The sequence below is a fragment of the Rhyacophila brunnea genome, unplaced genomic scaffold, assembly GCF_057557595.1.
Source record: "Rhyacophila brunnea isolate RB1 unplaced genomic scaffold, BYU_Rbru_1.0 scaffold_2, whole genome shotgun sequence".
In the NCBI taxonomy this organism is placed as follows: Eukaryota; Metazoa; Arthropoda; class Insecta; order Trichoptera; family Rhyacophilidae; genus Rhyacophila; species Rhyacophila brunnea.
This window is the reverse complement of record NW_028232859.1, coordinates 20,689,785-20,711,921: the sequence shown is the minus strand read 5'-3', so window position 1 is coordinate 20,711,921 and position 22,137 is coordinate 20,689,785. Positions and strand designations below refer to the sequence as shown.

Sequence of the window (22,137 nt, the reverse complement as noted above, 5' to 3'; positions counted from 1 at the left end):
GGCTGATAAAGCAACCCCTTTCAATTATTAGAATGTTGACTAATAAATGCCCACAATGGCCGAGCGAGTAACGCATCCATCTATAATGTCGGGATTAGTATCCCGGGTCTGGCAAAAATATCATGTTGTTTTTCAATGTGTGTTTGGACACAGAGTATAGTTATAAACCCAGTCGCACATTGAAATTTGTCTTGACTGGGATGATAGTTATAAATCAAAACTGAGCGCAACATGCAGTTTTCTTATGCGCGTATAGCAAGGCTGCGCGAGGACAGTGACGTCACTAGGCAAGCCAAAATGAATGACGAAGTACAGCATTTTGTGATTATACCTGCCCTGCATGTAGGGTGAAAACAGTTGCTTTTTTCAAACTAAAATGTTTTATTCCGCCAGTGTGCGACGGTACATAAGATAACGTGTGTTTTGTGAATGACGATGGCATCATTCGACGTATTCGACATGTTGCAGGTGAGACGAGTTTTAATGTGAGACCAGACTAATAGGTTGAGCAAGTAGTTAATATTTATTTCTCGTGAAAACAAAATTTTTTTGATGCAACCTTCATTCTATGGAGGACCATATTATGATCTTGTTAGGATGCTATAAAAAAATATATATATAATCATCTCCTATATATTATTATCCTAAGAAATTTTGGAAAACGCACTAACAGCTCATTTAAGCGACATTTTATTGTTATTTTTACATCTTCACTTCAAAATGTGCGCTACTGATTCATCTACCGATTGAATTGAACACATTTCAGATATTTTCCATGATTTTACATGTACGTGACGTTTATATCCGATATTTTCTTACACACCGTATACAATCGCCATATTTACTGTTTACGCCTCACAGAATGATGTCTTCGTCGCTTAAGACCTTCTAATCCTTTATTTGACAAACGAATTCGATTATTTTTATTCAAATATCGTAATGTAGGCATTGGCGCACTTTTTTCCGGTGAAAAAACCATAATCTTGGTACATTTCACTACATATAATATCTTTTGACAGCAGCGTGCGCCACTGTCCGCCATTTCATAGATAACATGATATTCCAAATTTGATTTTTTTAAATACTTTGTGGCTGTTACGCATTTTTTTTTTATTGAATAATTTACCTAGGCTACTAATTTCCATAGATCACAATATAGTCATATTAAACTAACAAAGTTGCCATTGCAAACAATGAAAGAAATTAATACGAATTGTTATAGTTATCAAAATGAGTCATATTGTATAATATCTACCTATTTTTATCGTCCCTATCATCATCAATCTTGACCTATCCACTGCTGGATGAAGGCCTCCTCAGCCTTATTCGACTCCTTACTTACACATGAATTGTTATATTTATCAAAATCAGTGATATTATATTATTATCTACCTATCTATATATAATGCCATTATTATCACGAGCCTCAATAAATCCACTGCTGGATGAAGGCCTCTCTACGTTGATTGTATTCTTGACAGTATTGAATTTCTAATGTTATTTATCTACATATTCATATCGTCATCATAATCATCATCATCATTAACCAGGATTAATCCACTGCTGGATGAAGAGTTCCGCAACCTGATTCTACTACTATTGGTTTAACGGATTTGTGATATTATACATATTTCTATCGTCTTTATCATCATCGACTTGAACCAATCCACTGTTGGATAATGGCCTCCCTAGCCTGAATCTACTCCTTTCTGTCATATGAATTGCTGTGTTTATCAAAATCGGTGATACTATATTTATCTACATATTCATATTGTCATCATCATCATCATCAACCAGGATCAATCCTCTGCTTAATAAAGACCTCCATAGACTGATTCTACTCCTTTTTGTCATATGAATTTCTGTATTTATCAAAATCGGTTATATTATATTTATCTACATATTCATATCGTCATCATCATCATCATCATCACATCGACCTGAACCAATACACTGCTTAATAAAGACCTCCCTAGCCTGATTTTACTCCGTTCTGTCATATGAATCCCTGTATTTATAAAAATCGGTGATATTATATTTATCTGCATATTCATATCATCATCAGCATCATCATCATCATCAACCAGGACTAATCCACTGCTTAATAAAGACCTCCCTAGCCTGATTCTACTCCTTTCTGTCATATGAATTTCTGTATTTCTCAAAATCGGTGATATTACATTTATCTACATATTCATATCGTCATCATCATCAACCAGGATCAATTCACTGCTGGATGAAGGGTTCCGCAACCTGATTCTACTACTATATGATACCTATTTCTATCGTCCTTATCATCATTGACCTGAACCCATCTACTGCTGGATAAAGGCCTCCCATGCCTGATTCTACTCCTTTCTGTCATTTGAATTGCTGTATTTATCAAAATTATATTATATCTATTTATATTTCCATTATCATTATATTAAAATCCAACACCAAGTCACTATGACGAAAAGCTGTCTGCAAGACCTAGCGAGACAGACTGGCGAGAGCCAGCTGGCTCAGCTAGTAAATAATTATTATTAGAACTTATTTTATATAAGTATATCAATTTAAAGAGATTTTTAAATCTCCTGAAAATCAGGATTTTAAAAATGGCAGGACTTTTGCAAAAAACGACATTGTTTTTTTTATTTAGGTAGGTACATGCCATCAACATCTTTGTGTTGAATACGCTAATGTTACCATTTTTTATTTATGTTGTCATCTATGATTACCAGGTGTGTACAACACATTTGTGGAGACAGTTGAGAATCATACGTCGCTGAATGTGAGTTCACTGCGTCACTATGCGGCGCACTCCATCAGCATTTGGGCGTGCCGAGAAGTAGACCCTGAAGAGCTGATGAACAAAACCATAGCACCCAACAACTGCAGTCTGAAATCTATCGTTCGGACACGTACACTCAAATTGGGTAAAAGATATTTGCATTACATGGAAAATACCATTGTAGGATAATTTCAAATATATCACCTAATAATTATTTATGTACAGTTATAAAACTTCATCAATTAGATCCCTGGTTCCAGGGTTTGTGTTCTCTTCTTTAAAAAAAATAATTTACCTGATTATAATTATATAATTTTATTACATATTAGTAAAATATACATATTTTATTTTAATATCAAAACCCAAGTCTATACTATTTTTTCACAATGTCCTTATCAGTAGAGCTTGTGGTTTCTCACAATCAAGAATATTCGTTTTCTCGGGATTCTTGAGAAATTGACATAATTACGAAATAACCTCTTGCTGATTTTTTTCCCATTTTTTTAGATCTTCCGACCAAAAACATTTTATCAACATGGTAATTTAAGAAGTTCCATTTGGAATCAAGCGATTTTTTACCAAAAACCAATTTTTTGAGATATTCCATTTATTTATTTTTTAAATTCCGCTTACAGACGGCAGCTTAGCCTAATGACAATTTCTCGATTTCTCTTTCTTTTTGTAAAATTTATTTCTCGAGATTTGAGATTGACCTTTTCTGATTATTTCTTGAGATTTCTCGATCACAACCTCTACTTACCAGGTGCTGCATAATATATACCACAATTTGTATGTTTTCAAGCTCTTGACCCAATCCACTGTCAGTAAGAAAATATATTTAGCCATATGAAATTTTATTTATTATGAATTCAAGGCCAAATTTTTCTACCCAATGATAATGGTAAATTATTTTTGCCAGATGGAGCCGACAATGTAATACAGGGAACAGTTCACGTGCGAGTTCAGCAATCGAATCAGTCCCTGGGAGTGGTTCGCGTACAATGGCAGGAACCGCCTTCTCCAAATGGGCTCATTATCACTTATCAGATTCAATACAAGAGAGTTGATATTGAAAATGTGAGTTTATTTGTATTAGTATAGCTACTTCTTGGCAGTCTACTCCATGTTTTGGTTCCACCCCTTTTAGCATTTTAGCAGCATGCAGGGCTTGTGTCAGTCTCATTCCTAATTTGGTCCATCCATCTGGAGGATGCTCGAATTACTCTTATAATATATATATATAAATACAATATACATATTGGTATGGTTATATTCTAAACCATCTATTGTTCTCAACTGACAAACTGACAAAGTTAGTGCCTGATCTGATGGGTTGTCACTGTAAAAAAGATGGAATCATCTAACAATTATTGTTTCAGCATTCATGATACAAATATTGTTTTTATTAACCCTTTTACTGCCGGTAGGTGTATGTATGGCGGTTGCATGCCGCGAATTTTATTGCAAAAATAAAAATCAATTTTCGTTTCTCGTGGTAAAAAAGAATTCTGTTTCAATTCTGAGTATGTGAAGATATTCCCAATATATGTCGTGTGTTCAACATACATATTTATTTGCATGTTTAAAATAATTGATTTACTTTGGTAAAATCCCGTTTAAAGCAGGACGTCCAAAGATGTCATTTTTGTATAAGTGGCGTTCCGTTCACGGAAAAGTTCATTAATTCATTCATTCACGAAGACGTCATTGGCAGCCATCCAATTAATATTTCACAACTCCGTAACAAGGAAAAAATATTTTTCTTACCATTCTATTCTATTCTACTATTTTTTTTACAGCACATTGCTACTACGGAATGTATAACTCGTCTGCAGTTTTTGAAGTTGAATAAATCATACACAATCAAGAACTTGAATGCCGGAAACTACAGCATCCGAGTGATGGCCACTTCTTTGGCAGGCAATGGAAACTACACTGAATACAAATACTTCTTTATTGAGGTATGAAACTTTCTTAATCAAGCAATTAATAAAAGCAAAATATTGAATAAACAAAAAGTTGTAAAATGTCCCTTACTTCGCCGATAAGATAGGTTGGCATTAAAATATTCTAATTGACCAAAGTAACAATTGTTGGCGGACGTGTGGTTCTCTTATTGAATTTCTCTGTGATAGCATTATGTAGATTCGTGCGAACACCATGGTAGATGAAATTATTGACTATATTAAACTTGTACACCGACGTCCAATTTTATTAATCCTAGGTGTTTTTAGCTCAACCAAAAATCAAAGCATTTTGTATAATATACAAATACCAAATATTTCTGCAAGTATTATAATACCACATCATGGTTGAAGCTAACATTGTTATGTTATGTTATTTTATCATAAATCTTATATAAATGTAATAACAGTGTATAAATGTACAGCTGGATAAGCCTAAGCCGAGACTTTGTAGTTTAATACCCCCTTTATACACGCATGGATTTACTACTGACAGTACGTATTATCGCGGCCATAACAAAAAAATGCATGTGTAAACACGTATTATTGTGCAAATTGCAAGATTGCTATGCATGAATCAAAAAAGTTCAGAAGCTTCTGAAATTTTACGCGACTATTGGACCATGCAATATCTACGCCTGCGCAGTAGAACGATAGTAGCGAACCTGCCGCACAGAGACTCATTTTGAGGTTAACCGATTTTCATGACCTGTCAAATAGTACAATAAAATGACAACACCGCGTCTCGCTTACTCTTAGAGAATGCGATTGGCTAGACAGTTAGCATTTTTACATGGAAACAGTTATTATCGTGATAGTTTAAAATACACACCATTGGTGCAAGTAAATCCATACACGTGTACAGGCGCTATAATAAAATATCTCGATCTGGCAATGATATTGTCAGCACACATGGCCAGTAGATGCACAGGTTTAATGAATATAGTGCCGCTGCTGCTTAAATCGGTATCTGCAACTCGTATTGTCTTTCTAATGCTATATTAAAGGGTAGGTATGCTAGGGTGTCACCTTGTCTAAAAGTCTTTCAACTTTATATAAAGAATATATATATTATCATACATACATAAAATTCATTATGTTTTTACATTAAACCTCATTTTTGACCTTATGGCCAAATGGAGTAAGTGTATGCATAAGTATTTGCACTCCACCATAATGGGCACATAAGAAGCAGTCTTATGTCAGATGAGGTAGATCATTATGTGGCACCTCTCTCATGGCATTATGAAGTCACAGAAAATTTATTTAGCCAATTCTATCATGATGTAAACAAATTACTGAAATTGACTGCATAATAAAGACAGCCGTTCAATAAATACTGAAACTTATTTTTTTCAGGATACTGGTAGTGGAAGCAGTCAAGTGTTAATAGGGTCGGTGGTAGGCGTTCTGATTTCTATTCTGGTTCTTACAATTATAGCATACTTTGGCTATCGAAGGTGTATGCCTCCTCCCCCACCACCCCAAACGAAGCTAATTGCATCCGTCAACCCAGAGTATATGAGTGCCGTATATGTCCCTGATGAGTGGGAAATGCCTCGTGACAATGTACAATTACTCCGTGAACTTGGTCAGGGATCATTCGGAATGGTTAGTAAAGTTAATGTTTGCCTTGGTATCATCTGTAAGCCTATTCTCATGGTTATGCCTATTATGACATAACAAAAATGTATTTGCATAATGTATTTACATTGTTTTTCATTAAGAATAAGCACACATTTTACCAGTGGTTGGATAAGACATGCTTTATTTACTATTACAGTAACTATTCAAGCGAGATTAAGTTCCGTCTTGATATATTAGCATTGCTTACTGGCTTAATACATATAATTAAAATTCATATTACATTTCCAAAGATTTCAATTAGTACCTATTGATACATGCATATTTTTTTCATCAGGTGTATGAAGGGTTCGCGAAGGAGATTCCAAAATCGGGACTCAAAGAACTGAGATGCGCTGTGAAAACCGTTAACGAACACTCAACAGACAGGTAAATAATGCATACAATCATAGTTTAAATGATAGTAAATACCTTAGTGATGATCGCTAGCTATATTTTATATAAATAATTGCAAAGAATAACTCCTACCAAGGGTCTATTGGAATAAAAACAACCTAAAATGAAGTAATGGACCATGTCCATGATGTCTTTAATGGATGTTTATCATTATTGCAGGGAGAGAATAGAATTCTTGAACGAGGCGAGTGTGATGAAAGCTTTTGACACAGCGCACGTGGTACGATTATTGGGCGTTGTATCTTATGGACAACCGACACTGGTCGTAATGGAATTAATGGCCAACGGCGATCTTAAGAGTTATTTGAGGTCCCACAGGCCTGACGCAGAACGACCGCGTAACGGACAACCTCCAACTTTGGCCAGATTTATGCAGGTTAATATCATATTACATACAATATTATAATATAGATAATTTTAATTATGTTTTCAATTATTACTTTTATGAATAAGTACTCTTTAAAATAAACTATATTTGGATATCACCCAGATTTATTATTATCTCTGAAGGTTCTTAATGTGATAGCAGTGCCCAAATCAAGTATACGAGAATGGGAATGACAGAACCAGTCAGTTTTACGAATTAACTTTGCATTCAATTTTCCCCGTATTATATAAACGAGATAATTGTTTTGTCATATTTTATTTAATTTTGATGTCATTATAGATGGCTATGGAAATAGCAGACGGAATGGCATACTTGTCAGCAAAGAAGTTTGTGCACCGAGACTTGGCTGCCAGAAATTGCATGGTGGCCGAAGACCTCACTGTGAAAGTGGGCGACTTCGGCATGACCAGAGACATCTACGAGACAGACTACTACAGGAAGGGCTCCAAAGGCCTTCTGCCTGTCCGGTGGATGAGCCCCGAGAGTTTGAAGGATGGGGTGAGTCATCATCTCTTTTCCATCATAAATTCGATATGGTCATTTTAACTTTGATTATAATGAAATTTCCATTGTTAACCCATTCTAATCATAATACTGATTTACTTACAGTATTTACAGTCATTGTTGGTTTTCAAAATACATAGTGACACCTCAAAATGTCTGGTTTGTAAATAATTAATTAGTTAGTTATATTATGTTGTTGTACAAAACGGTGATTATCGTTAAATAAGAGTTTATAAAATATGTTATCACTTAGTATTCAACAGTGTAGACCCTAATAATTATTAATTATTGCTCCTCACTCCTTACTATTCGGGTCCCTTATTCTCATCACGAGGATGTTTGTCAAAATCTTTTCCGGAACACTGAGTAGCATAATGCCTCGGTAATTGTCGCAGCTAAGAGGGTCTCCTTTTTTGTGAAGGGTGATGATTTCACCGTTAACCCGTTCTCTTGGACAGCGCTTTTCTTCCCACAACTTTGTCATCAGATGAAACATCCCGGTGCAGGATTGCGCTCAAGCTGTACTTGAGGAATTCAGGATGTATGCCGTTTCCCCCCGGTTCCAAGCAACCTCATCACGTTTAGAGCGAAGAGGCGACATTGGACCTGGCTCAGCCACGTGCTGCGGATGCCAGAAGAGAACTTCAACCTAGCTTGCCTGTTCTTTAAACCAACTGGATTCCGCTGTTCTGGAAGGCCGCTAAATACTATCTATAGAGTGTATACGGTGGAGCTACAGGATGCTGGTTTGACCTGGAACGATACAAGAAGACTGGCGAACGACAGGGATCCTTGGAGGCGCCACGCCGCGTAGTGTCCATATGCTCTAACTAAGGGGTGGATATGGCCAAAGAAGAAAAAGAGAAGACTCGTTACGATTTTCCCATTAACAATTCCCATCCGCTTTACTCAATTATGACTACACAAACTCGAATATAATTTTAAATGACTTCCCTTGAATTAACCTTTCAGGGAGTACCTTTATTAGTACTGGTCATGCTATGGGGAGTGAGTTTTTTTTGCATGAATATTATTTTTTTTTAAAATCAAATCATTGTAATATGAAGATAGAAATGTTTTAAAAATAGTAAAAAAAAAAAAACTCACGTTTTAAAGGTTTTATCGTAAAAAAACCGGTTGCGTATTCCAGGTGTAACCAACCATAGATTGACACCAAAACATTCGAATTTTTTTCACAATAACTGTTTATAACTTAACACTATTATCAAACTTAAAATAAAATGGTGATTCGATAATGGCATTATTTGTCTAGTATATTTTTACGGATTTTTTTAAAACCAAGCTCATTAAAATAACGGTGGCCAGAAAAACATACATTTCTTCTTCCGCCGTCTTCACCCACTTTTTCATTTTCGACATCGCAGATGATTTCTGGGACGCAGCCGTGGCATAAATATTTGTTTCAGAAACTATTGTGTTGACAATATATTCCGTAAAAAAGAGCTGAAAAAGATCCAGCTCAAGGTAATCCCCTTCTACATTTATATTCCCTTTTATACCGGACTGAAAATCACCAAAATCGTTAGGTGTTGGAGTGAAGGTTGAGTTATTCCAGGTCCTTGGTTCTTCCCGCCTGTATTTAGCACTTGGTTGGATGTCTGGATCCTCGTCATCAGAAGAAGAAGATTCATAAAATTCCATCGATATATCTTCAATGTTCTTGATGTTCTCCTCTTCATTGTCACTGTTCATCAAAATTTCGTCAATGTCTTTGCCTCTTTGAAAATCCATTTTAGAAATATAGATCGACACAAATAAATCACGGCAATAAAAACACCACTAAGTCCCTATATCAAATGTCAACACAGAAAAATATCTAAAAATCGCGGAAAAAGTATGAGAAAACTCAATATAAAAACTTCCAAACGCATTATAATACCGTAAAACACAGTAAAACATCTAAAAATCGCGGAAAAGGTATGAGAAAACACAATATAAAAACTTCAATTCACAATAAAATATGGTTATAAACTTCGAAAAATTGCGAGAAAAGTATAAAAACACAATATAAAAACTTCAAATCACAATAGAATACGGTTAAAAACTTCTAAAAATCGCGGGGATAGTATGAGAAAACACAATATAAAAACTTCAAATCACAATAAAATACGGTTATAAACTTCGAAAAATTGCGAGAAAGGTATAAAAACACAATATAAAAACTTCAAATCACAATGGAATACGGGTAAAAACTTCGAATAATCTCGAGAAAAGTATAAAAACACAATATAAAAACTTGAGATCGCATTAAAATATCGTAAAACACAGTAAAACTTCTAAAAATCGCGGGAATAGTATGAGAAAACACAATATAAAAACTTCAAATCACAATAGAATACGGTTAAAAACTTCTAAAAATCGCGGGGATAGTATGAGAAAACACAATATAAAAACTTCAAATCACAATAAAATACGGTTATAAACTTCGAAAAATTGCGAGAAAGGTATAAAAACACAATATAAAAACTTCAAATCACAATGGAATACGGGTAAAAACTTCGAATAATCTCGAGAAAAGTATAAAAACACAATATAAAAACTTGAGATCGCATTAAAATATCGTAAAACACAGTAAAACTTCTAAAAATCGCGGGAATAGTATGAGAAAACACAATATAAAAACTTCAAATCACAATAGAATACGGTTAAAAACTTCGAAAAATCGCGATAAAAGTATTAAAACACAATACAAAAACTTCCAAACGCATTAAAATACCGTAAAACACAGTAAAACTTCTAAAAATCGCATGAAAAGTATGATAAATCGCGCGCGCGGAAATCGATTGTTTGCAATTTATGTACTTGTCCGAACTGGTAGGTATGACGTCATATTGATGTCACGTGACATACGAAAAAGTAGAATTCTGCAGTTTGTAAAGTTGAAATCTGTTTTGAAATGGTATAAAAATACACCCAAGTGTCCATAGATGGTGTTGCAATTCATACTTGAAGCATAGACACACCAATAAACCCATACTACTAGAAAACGTACATGTACGTCCATACTCCTGCATACAAAAATCGCGCCGACGTACATGTACGTCCATACTCCCGGAAAGGTTAAAAATGAATCTTCACAATGTACAGTATTTTAACAGTCTTTTTTACGAGGACTGGTTGTTACCCATTTGCTCGATCAGTCAGATCCTTGGTTGGATCAAAACACAACATATGTAATCTGGCCTAACCAGAGCAACCCATGAAACAAGAACAACCGATCTTTTTTGCTTCCATGATGGGCGCAAATTTTAACCATTAAAGCTCCTATGTCTAGTTTGAATCGGTATTTGAAAATTAATTATAATGTATACATATATTGCTTGTCTTTCTTCAATTATGAACGTTTATTCTTAAAATCCTTAAATTAATTAAAAAGTGCAAAGGGTTAATATGTACGTATAGTATACCTTTTACCAGTTTTATAAAAACTTTGAATTATTATTAAAATATCTTATGCCATAATATTTCAATTTGTAACATTTCTAGGTATTCACAAGCAGTAGTGACGTGTGGAGTTATGGAGTTGTTTTATGGGAGATGGCAACATTAGCGTCACAACCATATCAAGTGAGTAATTTTCTTTTCATCATCGAAAAGCGAGAATTGTCAAAATAACTGGATGCTTGATCACACCATCAGTATAATTGAGGTCGTACAGTTCATTTTAAGAAATGAAATTGGACATATCGATAATCATGGTTTTGAAACAAACTTTTGTTTGTTAAACCTACAATATTTGAATTGACAACTGTTTGGGACTATAAACTCATCTAAACTAAACGGATCTAAGAGAGTGAATTGAGATAAGTAGTTATCTTCGATCATTCTGAGAATGGGTTTTATAGCCCGATACAGTTGTCGGCGAGAACTTATACCTATCATAGAATTAATAAAAAACTTTTGTTTTAAAACCATTATAAGGGAGTTTTACCATTTAACGTCCGTTCAATTAATAAGATATTGGACATTTATATATTTTATGCGATTGATTCCATTGACAGTCGTTTTGCAATTAGTTTTTGAAACTGTATTCACATCAGATCAGTCGATTATAGAAATTCATTACCATTATACGATCGCATTAAAATAATTAAAAATATTTGTGATATCAGGGTCTCCATAACGATCAAGTGCTGAGATACGTGATCGACGGTGGCGTGATGGAGCGGCCGGAGAACTGCCCCGACAAGCTGTTCCAGCTGATGCAGCTTACTTGGCAGCGCCAGCCCGGCCTCCGCCCCACTTTCCTCAAGCTTGTGGCACTGCTCGTCGGTGACTCCCCGTCTCCCACCTTCCGACACAACTCCTTCTTCTTCACGCCGCAGGCCAGAGAGCTTCTGCATCAGACGCAGCCATCTTCCGGTATGTCACTCTTCATTTTCCATTTGCTTATCTCATTATTGTGCAAATGCTTCAATGGCTTCTATGTATGAAAATTCTAGTTCATTTATATTCAAAACTAAGTAATATCGTTGAAAACCCTTTGATATTTGGCCCCGTGTTGTAGATACAACCTTTTGTTCAAAAAACACATGCGGATTTAAAAAAGGAAATGATCCTACTCCAAGAACACTTTAAAGCCCAAGAAAGTCGGCTGTTCTATAGAAAGATGAAAAACCGTTTTTAAAAAACATTTTTTTTCGATTAGGTACATGTTCAAACACGCGCGTTAACATGATCTTACTCCCTACTTCATTTATCATTTGTCAATTTATGGCTACGGCCGTATGTTGTAGCTTAGCCACTGGGAAATGCCAATAGAAATGGCGTATTTCAAAAAATGGGTCAATAATAATTATTATAAAGCAATCATTATTCGTAGGATGTTTATCACATTTGAATGGTCAAAGACATAGCTTATAATCAGTATCTTTAGAATTATCTTCAAATGTGTTAATCGTGTCCATTTTTGAATAATAAAATACCTAATTCTTGTCAAATTTGGGATCAAAAAGATTATCAAATATATTTTTTTATCGTAAATATGTCACTATATAATGTTAACATTAATTTTACTAATGGTTTTGTAAATGCATTTAAAAATTAATAAATCTAAAAAATCATAACACCACTGCACATGGATGTACTGAAATATGACTATATTCTAAAACATTAGAGCGAGAGGTTTAAAAGAATACCATTTTATGTAATAAAAATACTTTATGCAGTCATCAAATGTTTAAAATAACTATAAAGGATAATAAGGCTTCAAAATTTTATAAATAGATTATCTACAACGTTTAAGGAATGTCCAGGGCTATGCTCTGAAAATACCATAAAAGCTCCATTTTGACCTACGCTGAGCATGTGGGCCGTTAATGCACGGATAATCGAGAGTTTATTATTATTTTGTAATGTCAGTGATTATTAATTTTCTTCAATATAGTGGGTAGGTAATAGTTTTTTTAATAAGTTTAAGAAGATGTCCATGTGTTGAATTCTCTGGGTATGCTTGCATCCACAGCATCTATGGATGCAAGAACTGCGCCATACTGATAAAATCGATAAATTTCTAATCTCCCTTATTAAATCAATCTAACCAGTCGAGAATAAAATGATCTGTTTATAATATTTTAATTCCTAATTTCCTATAAATCTATTAACTGTTAATGATATAAGATTTTATTTGTAAATAATTTCTGTATCATAAAAAGTGTACATACATGCGGCACATTGTTAGAATAAGAATCAGAATACAAAATCAAACTCTAGGAATGCTCTGTGACTGAAATGCGCTGTGAAATGTTCAACAATTTAGTTGCAGTTTTGCCTGTACGCATTATGAAATCGAGCAAGAATATTCCTTGCAATTGAAATCCCAAGACGGTTAGAAAAAAATATTTATGATTAAAAAAGTGTAATGAAGTTTCGTTCAAATGCTGCAGACGACTGAGTGTCAATATGTAAGTAGAGCAATGTTTTGCATGCACATCATCCCAGCCGGAAAATATGCACTTCAACTGTTGTCACATTGGCCTTCATTGTGACAATAGCGCGCTTATTATGATTTCATCTACTGCTACTTTTTCACTTCCGCAAGCTTCCCAAGATAGTTTTTCAACTTTTTACAAATAAGTATTTTTATTTTCGATTTGTAGATGCAATAAGCAAAGACCCAGGGTTCGATCTGATCGCTGTAATAATTCTGTATTATTTATATGTACTCTTGTTTTTACTATTAGTGTTGGTATGCAATTCGATTCGTATTGAATTATTTTTAATTTAAATCCATTGCAATAATCATTTTATTTTGCCATACAATGGAAGGATAAAAAATGGCCAATAACGTTTTTACGATTCTTGTACACTTTATACTAAATAAAAACATGTGTGGCCAAGGAGTATTTACTGGGTTGACGCAATGAGATGAGGTATATTAGAACAGCGGTCCCAAATCTTGAATCCCGCGGACCACAACCACGTATTTTTCCACAGTTGTTAAAAATTCGATCTCAATATGCCTATAATAAATAAACTTATTAACACTGATATTCATTACGAAAAACGCAAAAAAAAACATTTTAAATTTCGTGTTATTAAAAAAGAATCAATACCTACAATTATTAAATTAATATGAATCCTACGTTGCCATAGAAGTGCATAAAAGATTAATTACAAGTGACAGAAAGATAATCAGTGCTATTTTATACCGAACAGCAAACTTTATTCAATTTATTTCTTATTATAACACATTTAATATGGACTGACGACGCAATAAGGCTAAAATTGCAAAAAAAAAAAATATAAGAATATAGTGAAAGTTTTTAATAAATACAAAAATTGCAAATATATTCAAATTGGACCACTGGTTGGGACCGATGTATTAGAATATACAAGGTAAAGAAACTACAATAAATCCATTTGCAGGTGGCTGTCTTATGTGATATTTTGATATTCAATGCATTTAAATTTGAAACCTACTTTATCATCCCATTTTTTTTTTGGCGGGAAGAACATTCATAATATTACAGTTAGTTTTGAAAAGCGGTTTCTTCCAATTTTAGGCAAATATGTATGGATACTTAACACTATTCTAATTATCGTTTCGTTACGACAGGTGCGGCCGACGAACCGGGACCGTCTGCATCCCCCGCCCAACCCGAGGCTTATTGGAAGAAGAATCTGGCGTCCTTGGACAGCGACAGTGACACCCGTCTCACGCCTGACACCTCGCCCGCGCGCTCGCCTTCGGACGCAGCCGCCGCCCTACCCTCGTCCGCCACCCGTTCCGCCTACCGGGACATGTTCCACCAACCCTTTTTCGGGGAGCGCGGGAGGGGCGAACCTCACGAGATGGAGGCGCTGGTGAGCGGAGGCTCGCCCGCTCCTCTCCCGCCGGCGGGCGTTAAGTCATCCCCGCCTCGGGCTGCCCAACCCGCTCAGCAGCTGCAGCCAACGCCCAACGGCTTCGTGCCACGCTCTGCCAATGGCAACCCCTCCTCCCTGGCCGCTGCCTCGAGCCGATGCTAGCACCCCTGCACCATTACCTCATCGACAAATCAACAATTATTTATTTAAGTCACTTTATCCTAGCTTATTGACCTCCCGCGCCGACACTCTCCGCCTCGTGGCATCTTCTCTGTCAAGTGATCGTCGGCCCGCCCGAAGAGAGGATGCTTTCTTTTTATGATGGTGCGTGAGGTGAGCCCTAAAAACAATCGTGTGGAATTTCTATTTTGTTATTTAATGTAATGATGCTTATTCCCGATTGAATAGTGAATGATGTCACAACAATTTTGTACATTACAATAATATATAGAGTGGCGTTGTCTGCCCTCGGAATGTTCCCCGAAGAAGGAGAGTTTCGGCGTTTTGTCCGGCGGAAGAGTACGAATGTAAATATTTAAATGAAATATTAAGTTGTCTTTATTTTGTAAGATGTTATGTGTTTTGTTTAACTTAAATTAATAAGAATCGCGACACAGCGCGCGCTATATACATGTGGCGCACGCCGGGTCGACATTTCCAATTCTTAGTGCAAATGTACCTATTTGACCGCAATTGACTAGAACAAAATTGTACATATTGCTGTAGCTAATTAATTTGTTGCCGTTTGTATAGCTGTTATGTATTAGGCGAACGTAATGATATAGTGCCATCGTTGGACGTCGCCCGTCGATCGATCGCTTCAGTGCTCTGCCTTTTACGCCACGCTTCTCATTTTAACGTCTATTTTTATTTACTTATATTACTATAATTATTTCCGTAAAGATACTGACGGACTATCTGCAAGTTACTCTTAGTATTGGTGAGTGTGAATGATGTTATTCATTGTATAGTTTTGTCAGCGGCGACATCGGAATCCACATTTTCTCTAGCCGATCCCCGTCCGTATGATATTTCAATTGGCGTCGCTGTTTCTTTCGGTGACGTAATAGACAATGTAATATTTCTCACTCTTTCTGCACCAATAAATATGAAACGAAACTGAATGAGCGGTCCTTTTAGTCACCAGTATTAAGAATAACTCGCCCTTAGTTTTAACCGGTACCTTTATTCATCCACTTGTACAAATGAGGTAAAAAATCGTTCACAAAAGGAGTTCGTTAAGATTTCTTCATAATCCATCACTATTTTGTACAGTTACCAAAAAGCTAGAAAATAATACCCACATTTTCATGTCTATTTGAATGAAATATTTGAGGTATAAATCACCGATGGATTTTCAATATTCAGTAGGTACCCACAAATGACACATTATTATTATCATAGTTGCAAGGCATATTATATTATTATCCTAATGTTACATAATAATGTACTCTGCAAAAATTATTAACAGCTGCTAGAAGTAAAAATTATTTTTTGTGTTAAAATCATTTCATAACTAGTGGACAACGTTCCCTCTAATTTTTCTATTGTGTGTGCGAATAATCAACGCATCTGAGCAGTGATGTAACTAGGGTGGTGTCACCCGGTGCGGTAAATTTACACCCCCCCCACAAACAAACATAAATTTTTTATTTAAACTTATATTTTAAGGTATTTATTAATTTCAGTGATTTTATATAATAATAAAACTAACAATGATAATTTTTGAAGTAAATAAAAAAAATAGGAAATAAAGAAAAAAAGTATTTGTAAAACTGAAATTTAACAAAGGAAACTTTCTTTTACAATATTTTCGTGTGACGACTGTGCGGGGGATGAAAACATATGTGCGGACACATTTTGCTAGGTGTGCGCGCGCACACCTTACAGGGAACATTCGTAGTGGATATATACCAATTTGACACAAAAACCCACGATCTAATCTTGTCAGAGATATTTTATTTATGCACTCTGACAAGCTAAAAATCCATTAACATATATACATGGTTTGTTTACCTCCAGTGCAGCGAAATTAAGCTGCAAGATCGCTTTACCTCAAAAGACGTGGACAAAGATGCCGGTTGTTGTAGAGATGGACTTTTTTTACAAATCTGTTTTGTATTATTTATTTAAATGAATTTAATTGTTTTGCAAGGAGACTAAATGAATTTATTTGCGATGATGTAAAAAATATGTCATAGTTTGTAAGTGTTTGTTTTTCTATAATACTGTAAAGTCTCTTCGCTAATCGAAAATTTATATAGCACTATTATTTAATATACTGTATAATGTATATAGATGAAATTTGTATTTGACTAATTTATCATGTAGGTGTAGAAACATTTTTCTTGAATATTTTTTTATGAGAAACTCCACAATATATGATTCCGTAATTGGAACACTTTCTGTGACATAAAGTCGTATTGAAAATTAGCAGGCTCGGTTTTATTTTAATCGAATCGAGCATTCGGAAGCTCAGTGTGGAGATAACCAAATCAAAATGTGTCATAAACTTCACGCGACCGGGGCGGGGCGCGTGTACATTTCCGGAAAGTTTTCCAATTCTGTAAAAGTAAATCTTAATTTAGTTAGATATTGCGGTGTAAGTATGAAGTGTTTAGTATGTAATACGTAGCGAGAAGCGCGTCGGCATAAGAGAAAAGCAGAGCAGTGAATTAGGTCGGAGCGCAACGCGAGTGGCGCTCGCAAATCAAGCGGCGGACAGTGGCGAGGCAGGAGCGGCGATGCGCGGAGTCGCCCGCCGTTCTGTGGTCTGCGCTGGCCACTGCCCGTCGCTCTAACAGAGTAACAGTCTGATTTAATAGTTCCTCCCGCCTCTAAGGAGAATAGTTATCGTGAAGCGAGCCACGGCTGGCAAACCACACCACAAGGAGCCACCCCGCCGTGGCCCGCTCTTTCTTTTTTACCAAAACAATTCTGAGCATATTGATAATTAATAATTAATATCGACGATTACGATACGAGGCGGTCAAAATACGGCCGCTCAAATCAACTACCTGCAGTTTATTTCTAATGATGACTATTTAATTTATATTATATCGTGTATGAGCATGAATTTCCATTATAATGATGTATTCTGTATTCCTAAAAATAAGGACCTACTATCTAATTATATTTTGTACCGCAATCAAATAATGTACATTTCTCAATAAACGTAAAAAATATATTTCAGTATTTTGCCTGTTTTACTCGCCCTGTACCCTTTACCCTGTCCTGTAACTACAATATCTGTAACCGGCTGTGGATTTAGAAATATTCACTGTTTACTTACTGGTAATTCAAGATTATTTTATAAAAATTATCTATTGCTTTAAAATACTTGATAAGATTTACCGTGATTAGGCTATTTGGCTGACGTTATCGCTGTTACATAGACAAATCAGTCCACAAAATTGATAAAAAAAAACAAGAGTACACAGGCTGTATTGTTTCTTCACACTCACTTTTTGAAAAATACCAGTGGTGATAAGAAGTCACTTGATTTATAAGTGCCTTTTAAAAAACAATTACGAGGGTAGCCGTTTATATTTCGGGAATAACAAACAAAAACGATTTTTTTATAAATGAAAAGTTTTATTGTTTTTAAAAATATTCTTCACGATAATTTATACACTTTTCCATGCGTTTGAACCAATCTGGAAAGCATTTTTGCCACTTTGCAGAAGGTAACTCCAAAACATGGTTTTTGAATGCATCAACCGCCTCTTCTAGTGTAGAAAATCGTTAACTACGCAATTTATTTTTGACTGTCAGGAATAAAAACAAATCATTTGGTGCCAAATCTGGTCTGTACAGCGGATGACCCATCAATTTAATGTTTTGAGTGCTCAAATAGGCGCTTGTTTGAGCTGATGTGTGAGAACTCACATTGTCTTGATGAAGGATGATTTGATGCTGACGGTTGCTTTTCCTTATTTCACTAAAAACTTCTGGCAAACAGATGGTTTTGTACCATTCAAAATTGACTGTTCTACAATTCTGTAAAGGCACAGTTGCGATATGGCCCGTTTTTCCGAAAAAACAGGCGACCATTTGCTTCGAAGTGCTTCGAGCGCGAGCTACTGTTGGTTTAAGCTCATTTTGGAAGACCCATACGGTCAACTGCTGTTTACTTTCGGGCTCATACATATAGATCCAAGATTTGTCATATGTAACAATCTTATAACGGTCATCTAAATGCCAAAATAGGATGGGAGGAGATCTACACTGCCATTGTCGGAAAACACAGCCTTCACAATAAAAGTAATGATAATGGTACCCGACTAATTAACTGTGCAGCGTCACTAAATATGGTTATTGGTAGCACAATGTTTCCCCGTAAGGGAACTTGGAAATCCCTGGATGGGTGCACAATAAACCAAATAGACCATATTTTGATAGACAACAGGCACAAATCAGATCTAATGAACGTCCGGACATACAGAGGGGCTAATGTAGACTCAGGCCATTTCCTAGTGTGTGGAAAAGTTAGAGCAAAGATCTCAAACACCAAAAAGGAAATGGGAGCAAGAGCAAAACCTTTTGACACAGAGAAACTGAAGTTTCCGCAGGAACTGGTTCGGTACCAGGAGAGCTTGGACACTCACCTGAGCGACAATGTTGAGGTTGGAGACCATGAAGAGGTGAATCACCACTGGGAAGAGTGCAAGACTGCCATAGTATCCTCAGCTAATGACACCTTAAAGGCCGGCCACACGCTCATGCTTCACTACAGTATTGCCTGCACAAACCCGTGCGTGTGGACGGCAAAACTGTACACCGCGCAAACCAAAAACTTGCTTGAAATTTGAACTGCGCAAACCGAGTTTAACAAGCCGCGCTCAGTTTGTCGACGGTTACAGTCTTTTTTCATTCATACTTATTTGTTTTCGTTGGATTAAGAATACCTAATATTACACATATTATTGTTGGTACGTTTTTTAAATTCATTAAACTCTGCCTAAACAAAATCACAATAGATAAAAAAAAATATTATATCCATAAAATATTCATATTTATGTATGATTTAATTGCAAAATTTTAGACTAGTATTTTTTGACTTATCTATTATGGCTTGGTTTTCGCAGGGTTTAATTGAATTTTAAAAATTAACCACCACCATCTGTAAATTGTAGTCTTATGTCAATGAAAACAAATACGTATGACTGACCAAGTTTAGTGTGCACCATTTATGACAGATCTTAAAAGCGTACCTCCACCCTTCGCCACTAGTCAGTGACGTCCCTAGACACAATGCCGACCCTGGGCAGCGCCAAAATCTCACCCCATTTTTTCTACAGCATTTTGTGCCATCCGTGCACGGTGTCATTTCTTATCTCCATGGACGTCGAAGGGCAGCGGAAGTAAACTAGACATCGCGAACTCGACAAAAAATACAGTCATTAATTAATACGTTTTGTTTCCAGCCAGTGAGCTGAATTTATTAATGGAAAGATATTTTCGTTATTACAAAGTTTAAGTAGATATTTCTATATATACGAAATGATTCTCCTCGATTTGCCGCCCTTCGAGAAACTGTTGCCCCCAAGCAACGCTCTATCTGCCTACCTCCATGGGACGTCACTGTTCTTATTCCAATAATTGTTGAATATTTGTAATGCGGTGGTATTTAGTTATTCATGGTGGGGTTTATTGGCTTAAGAAAGATACTTTAAAAATTTGCCGAGAAAAATCAATGAAATACATATTTCTTTTTATTTAGATTTTTTACGTAAATCTTACGATTTTCAGTTTTTTATTAATTATTTTGATTTATTAATAAAGCAATAATACTATCCACCGCTGTATATTCGAAAATTAATATATCGATTCAGCGAACAGTGATACTCGCGCTCCGATACTAGTAAATAATTCCGATACAATCCCGCCACTTTTCTCCGTCACTGTATTCCGCCACCCTCGCCGATTTGATTTTAATACGATCCTGCGACCTTCGTTGAAACGATTTCGCCATTTTCGCCGCTTCAACCTGCCACCTATAGACACTGCATCACCGTTATTATCGCCCATCCGGAGGATTCCTGACGAACTTCTGCCGCCACTAATAGTCTTTTTTGAGATAGTTATCGACGGCCGAATGATTTAGAACTCTTCTAAAGCCTTCATAGCTGGGAACAGACCCGTAGCACAGCGCCAATAATCACATTCAGTTATTGTTACCGACATTTGTGCACCAGTTCGTCAAAGCAAGCCAAGATGAGCAGGATCCCCTCGCTCGCCGGTTTGCCGAACCCGGACTATTTTATAAAGTCTCTTTGTTTTCTGTCCATCTCATTTAGCTAGTCGCCACACCGGGCCCCCAGGCTAAAGCCCTATCAGCCCCCCCACTTGTGGGGGCCATGACGTAGTGTATGTAGGTAACTGCAATTACATATTACTAATATTATCATATCGTTACAGGTTGAACTAGATGCTCATAGAGACATGGTGATAAAAAAAATTAACTCTTTGCGAAGCTCATACCGCAAAGAAATAAAAAAGGTGAAAGAATCTGAAAGATCAGGCGCTGGCACTGACGACATATATACACCATCGTTGTGGTACTTTAACCTGAAATGATATGATATGATTAAAAATCTATACATTTTCAACCGAAAATAATGAGTATGTAGCTAACTACTATTTCATTTTTGGACAAAATATATAATTTTTGGGACCACGTACCTACTATAATTTTGGTCCGCGTACTATACTATTATATACACGCATCAAAAATTTGCTCTAATAGTAAAAAAAGTCGCACGTACCTACTATAATTTTGTTCCGCGTACTATACTATTATATACACGCATCAAAATTTGCTCTAATAGTAAAAAAAGTCGCCTGCGGCACAAGTTTACTTCAAGATTATTAAAAGTGTAAAATACTTATATGGTTGTGGAATACCTACAAATTTTTGATTATAGTTTGTCGATGTTAAATACTTCGAGTAGATGTAGGTAGGTACTCAACAATACGCTGAATGCTAATTTTTACCTCGCGGAACATTTGGGAAACTCTATGGGTAGGAGGACCCGCCAACAATCTTGGCCTGGGGGCCCCGCTTCAGGATGTGGGGGCCATGGCCTGCCCCCCACGGGACGTCACTGCCACTAGTATATATTATATTTAAGCAAAAA

General features: G+C 35.9%; 1 protein-coding gene across 1 annotated transcript in view; it reads left to right on the top strand.

The window, feature by feature from the left end:
- LOC147072029 (insulin-like receptor) overlaps positions 1-16,730 on the top strand; it is a 274,285-nt gene extending 257,555 nt beyond the window's left edge. Inside the window, exons 16-25 of the mRNA XM_085946555.1 lie at positions 2,724-2,918; positions 3,693-3,850; positions 4,573-4,734; positions 6,097-6,348; positions 6,659-6,750; positions 6,937-7,153; positions 7,445-7,663; positions 11,177-11,257; positions 11,803-12,052; positions 14,748-16,730. Coding sequence (XP_085802681.1) covers positions 2,724-2,918; positions 3,693-3,850; positions 4,573-4,734; positions 6,097-6,348; positions 6,659-6,750; positions 6,937-7,153; positions 7,445-7,663; positions 11,177-11,257; positions 11,803-12,052; positions 14,748-15,160 — 2,039 coding nt within the window. The 3' untranslated portion in view covers positions 15,161-16,730. The remainder of the gene's footprint in view (positions 1-2,723; positions 2,919-3,692; positions 3,851-4,572; positions 4,735-6,096; positions 6,349-6,658; positions 6,751-6,936; positions 7,154-7,444; positions 7,664-11,176; positions 11,258-11,802; positions 12,053-14,747) is intronic.
- The last annotated feature ends 5,407 nt before the right edge of the window (positions 16,731-22,137 follow it).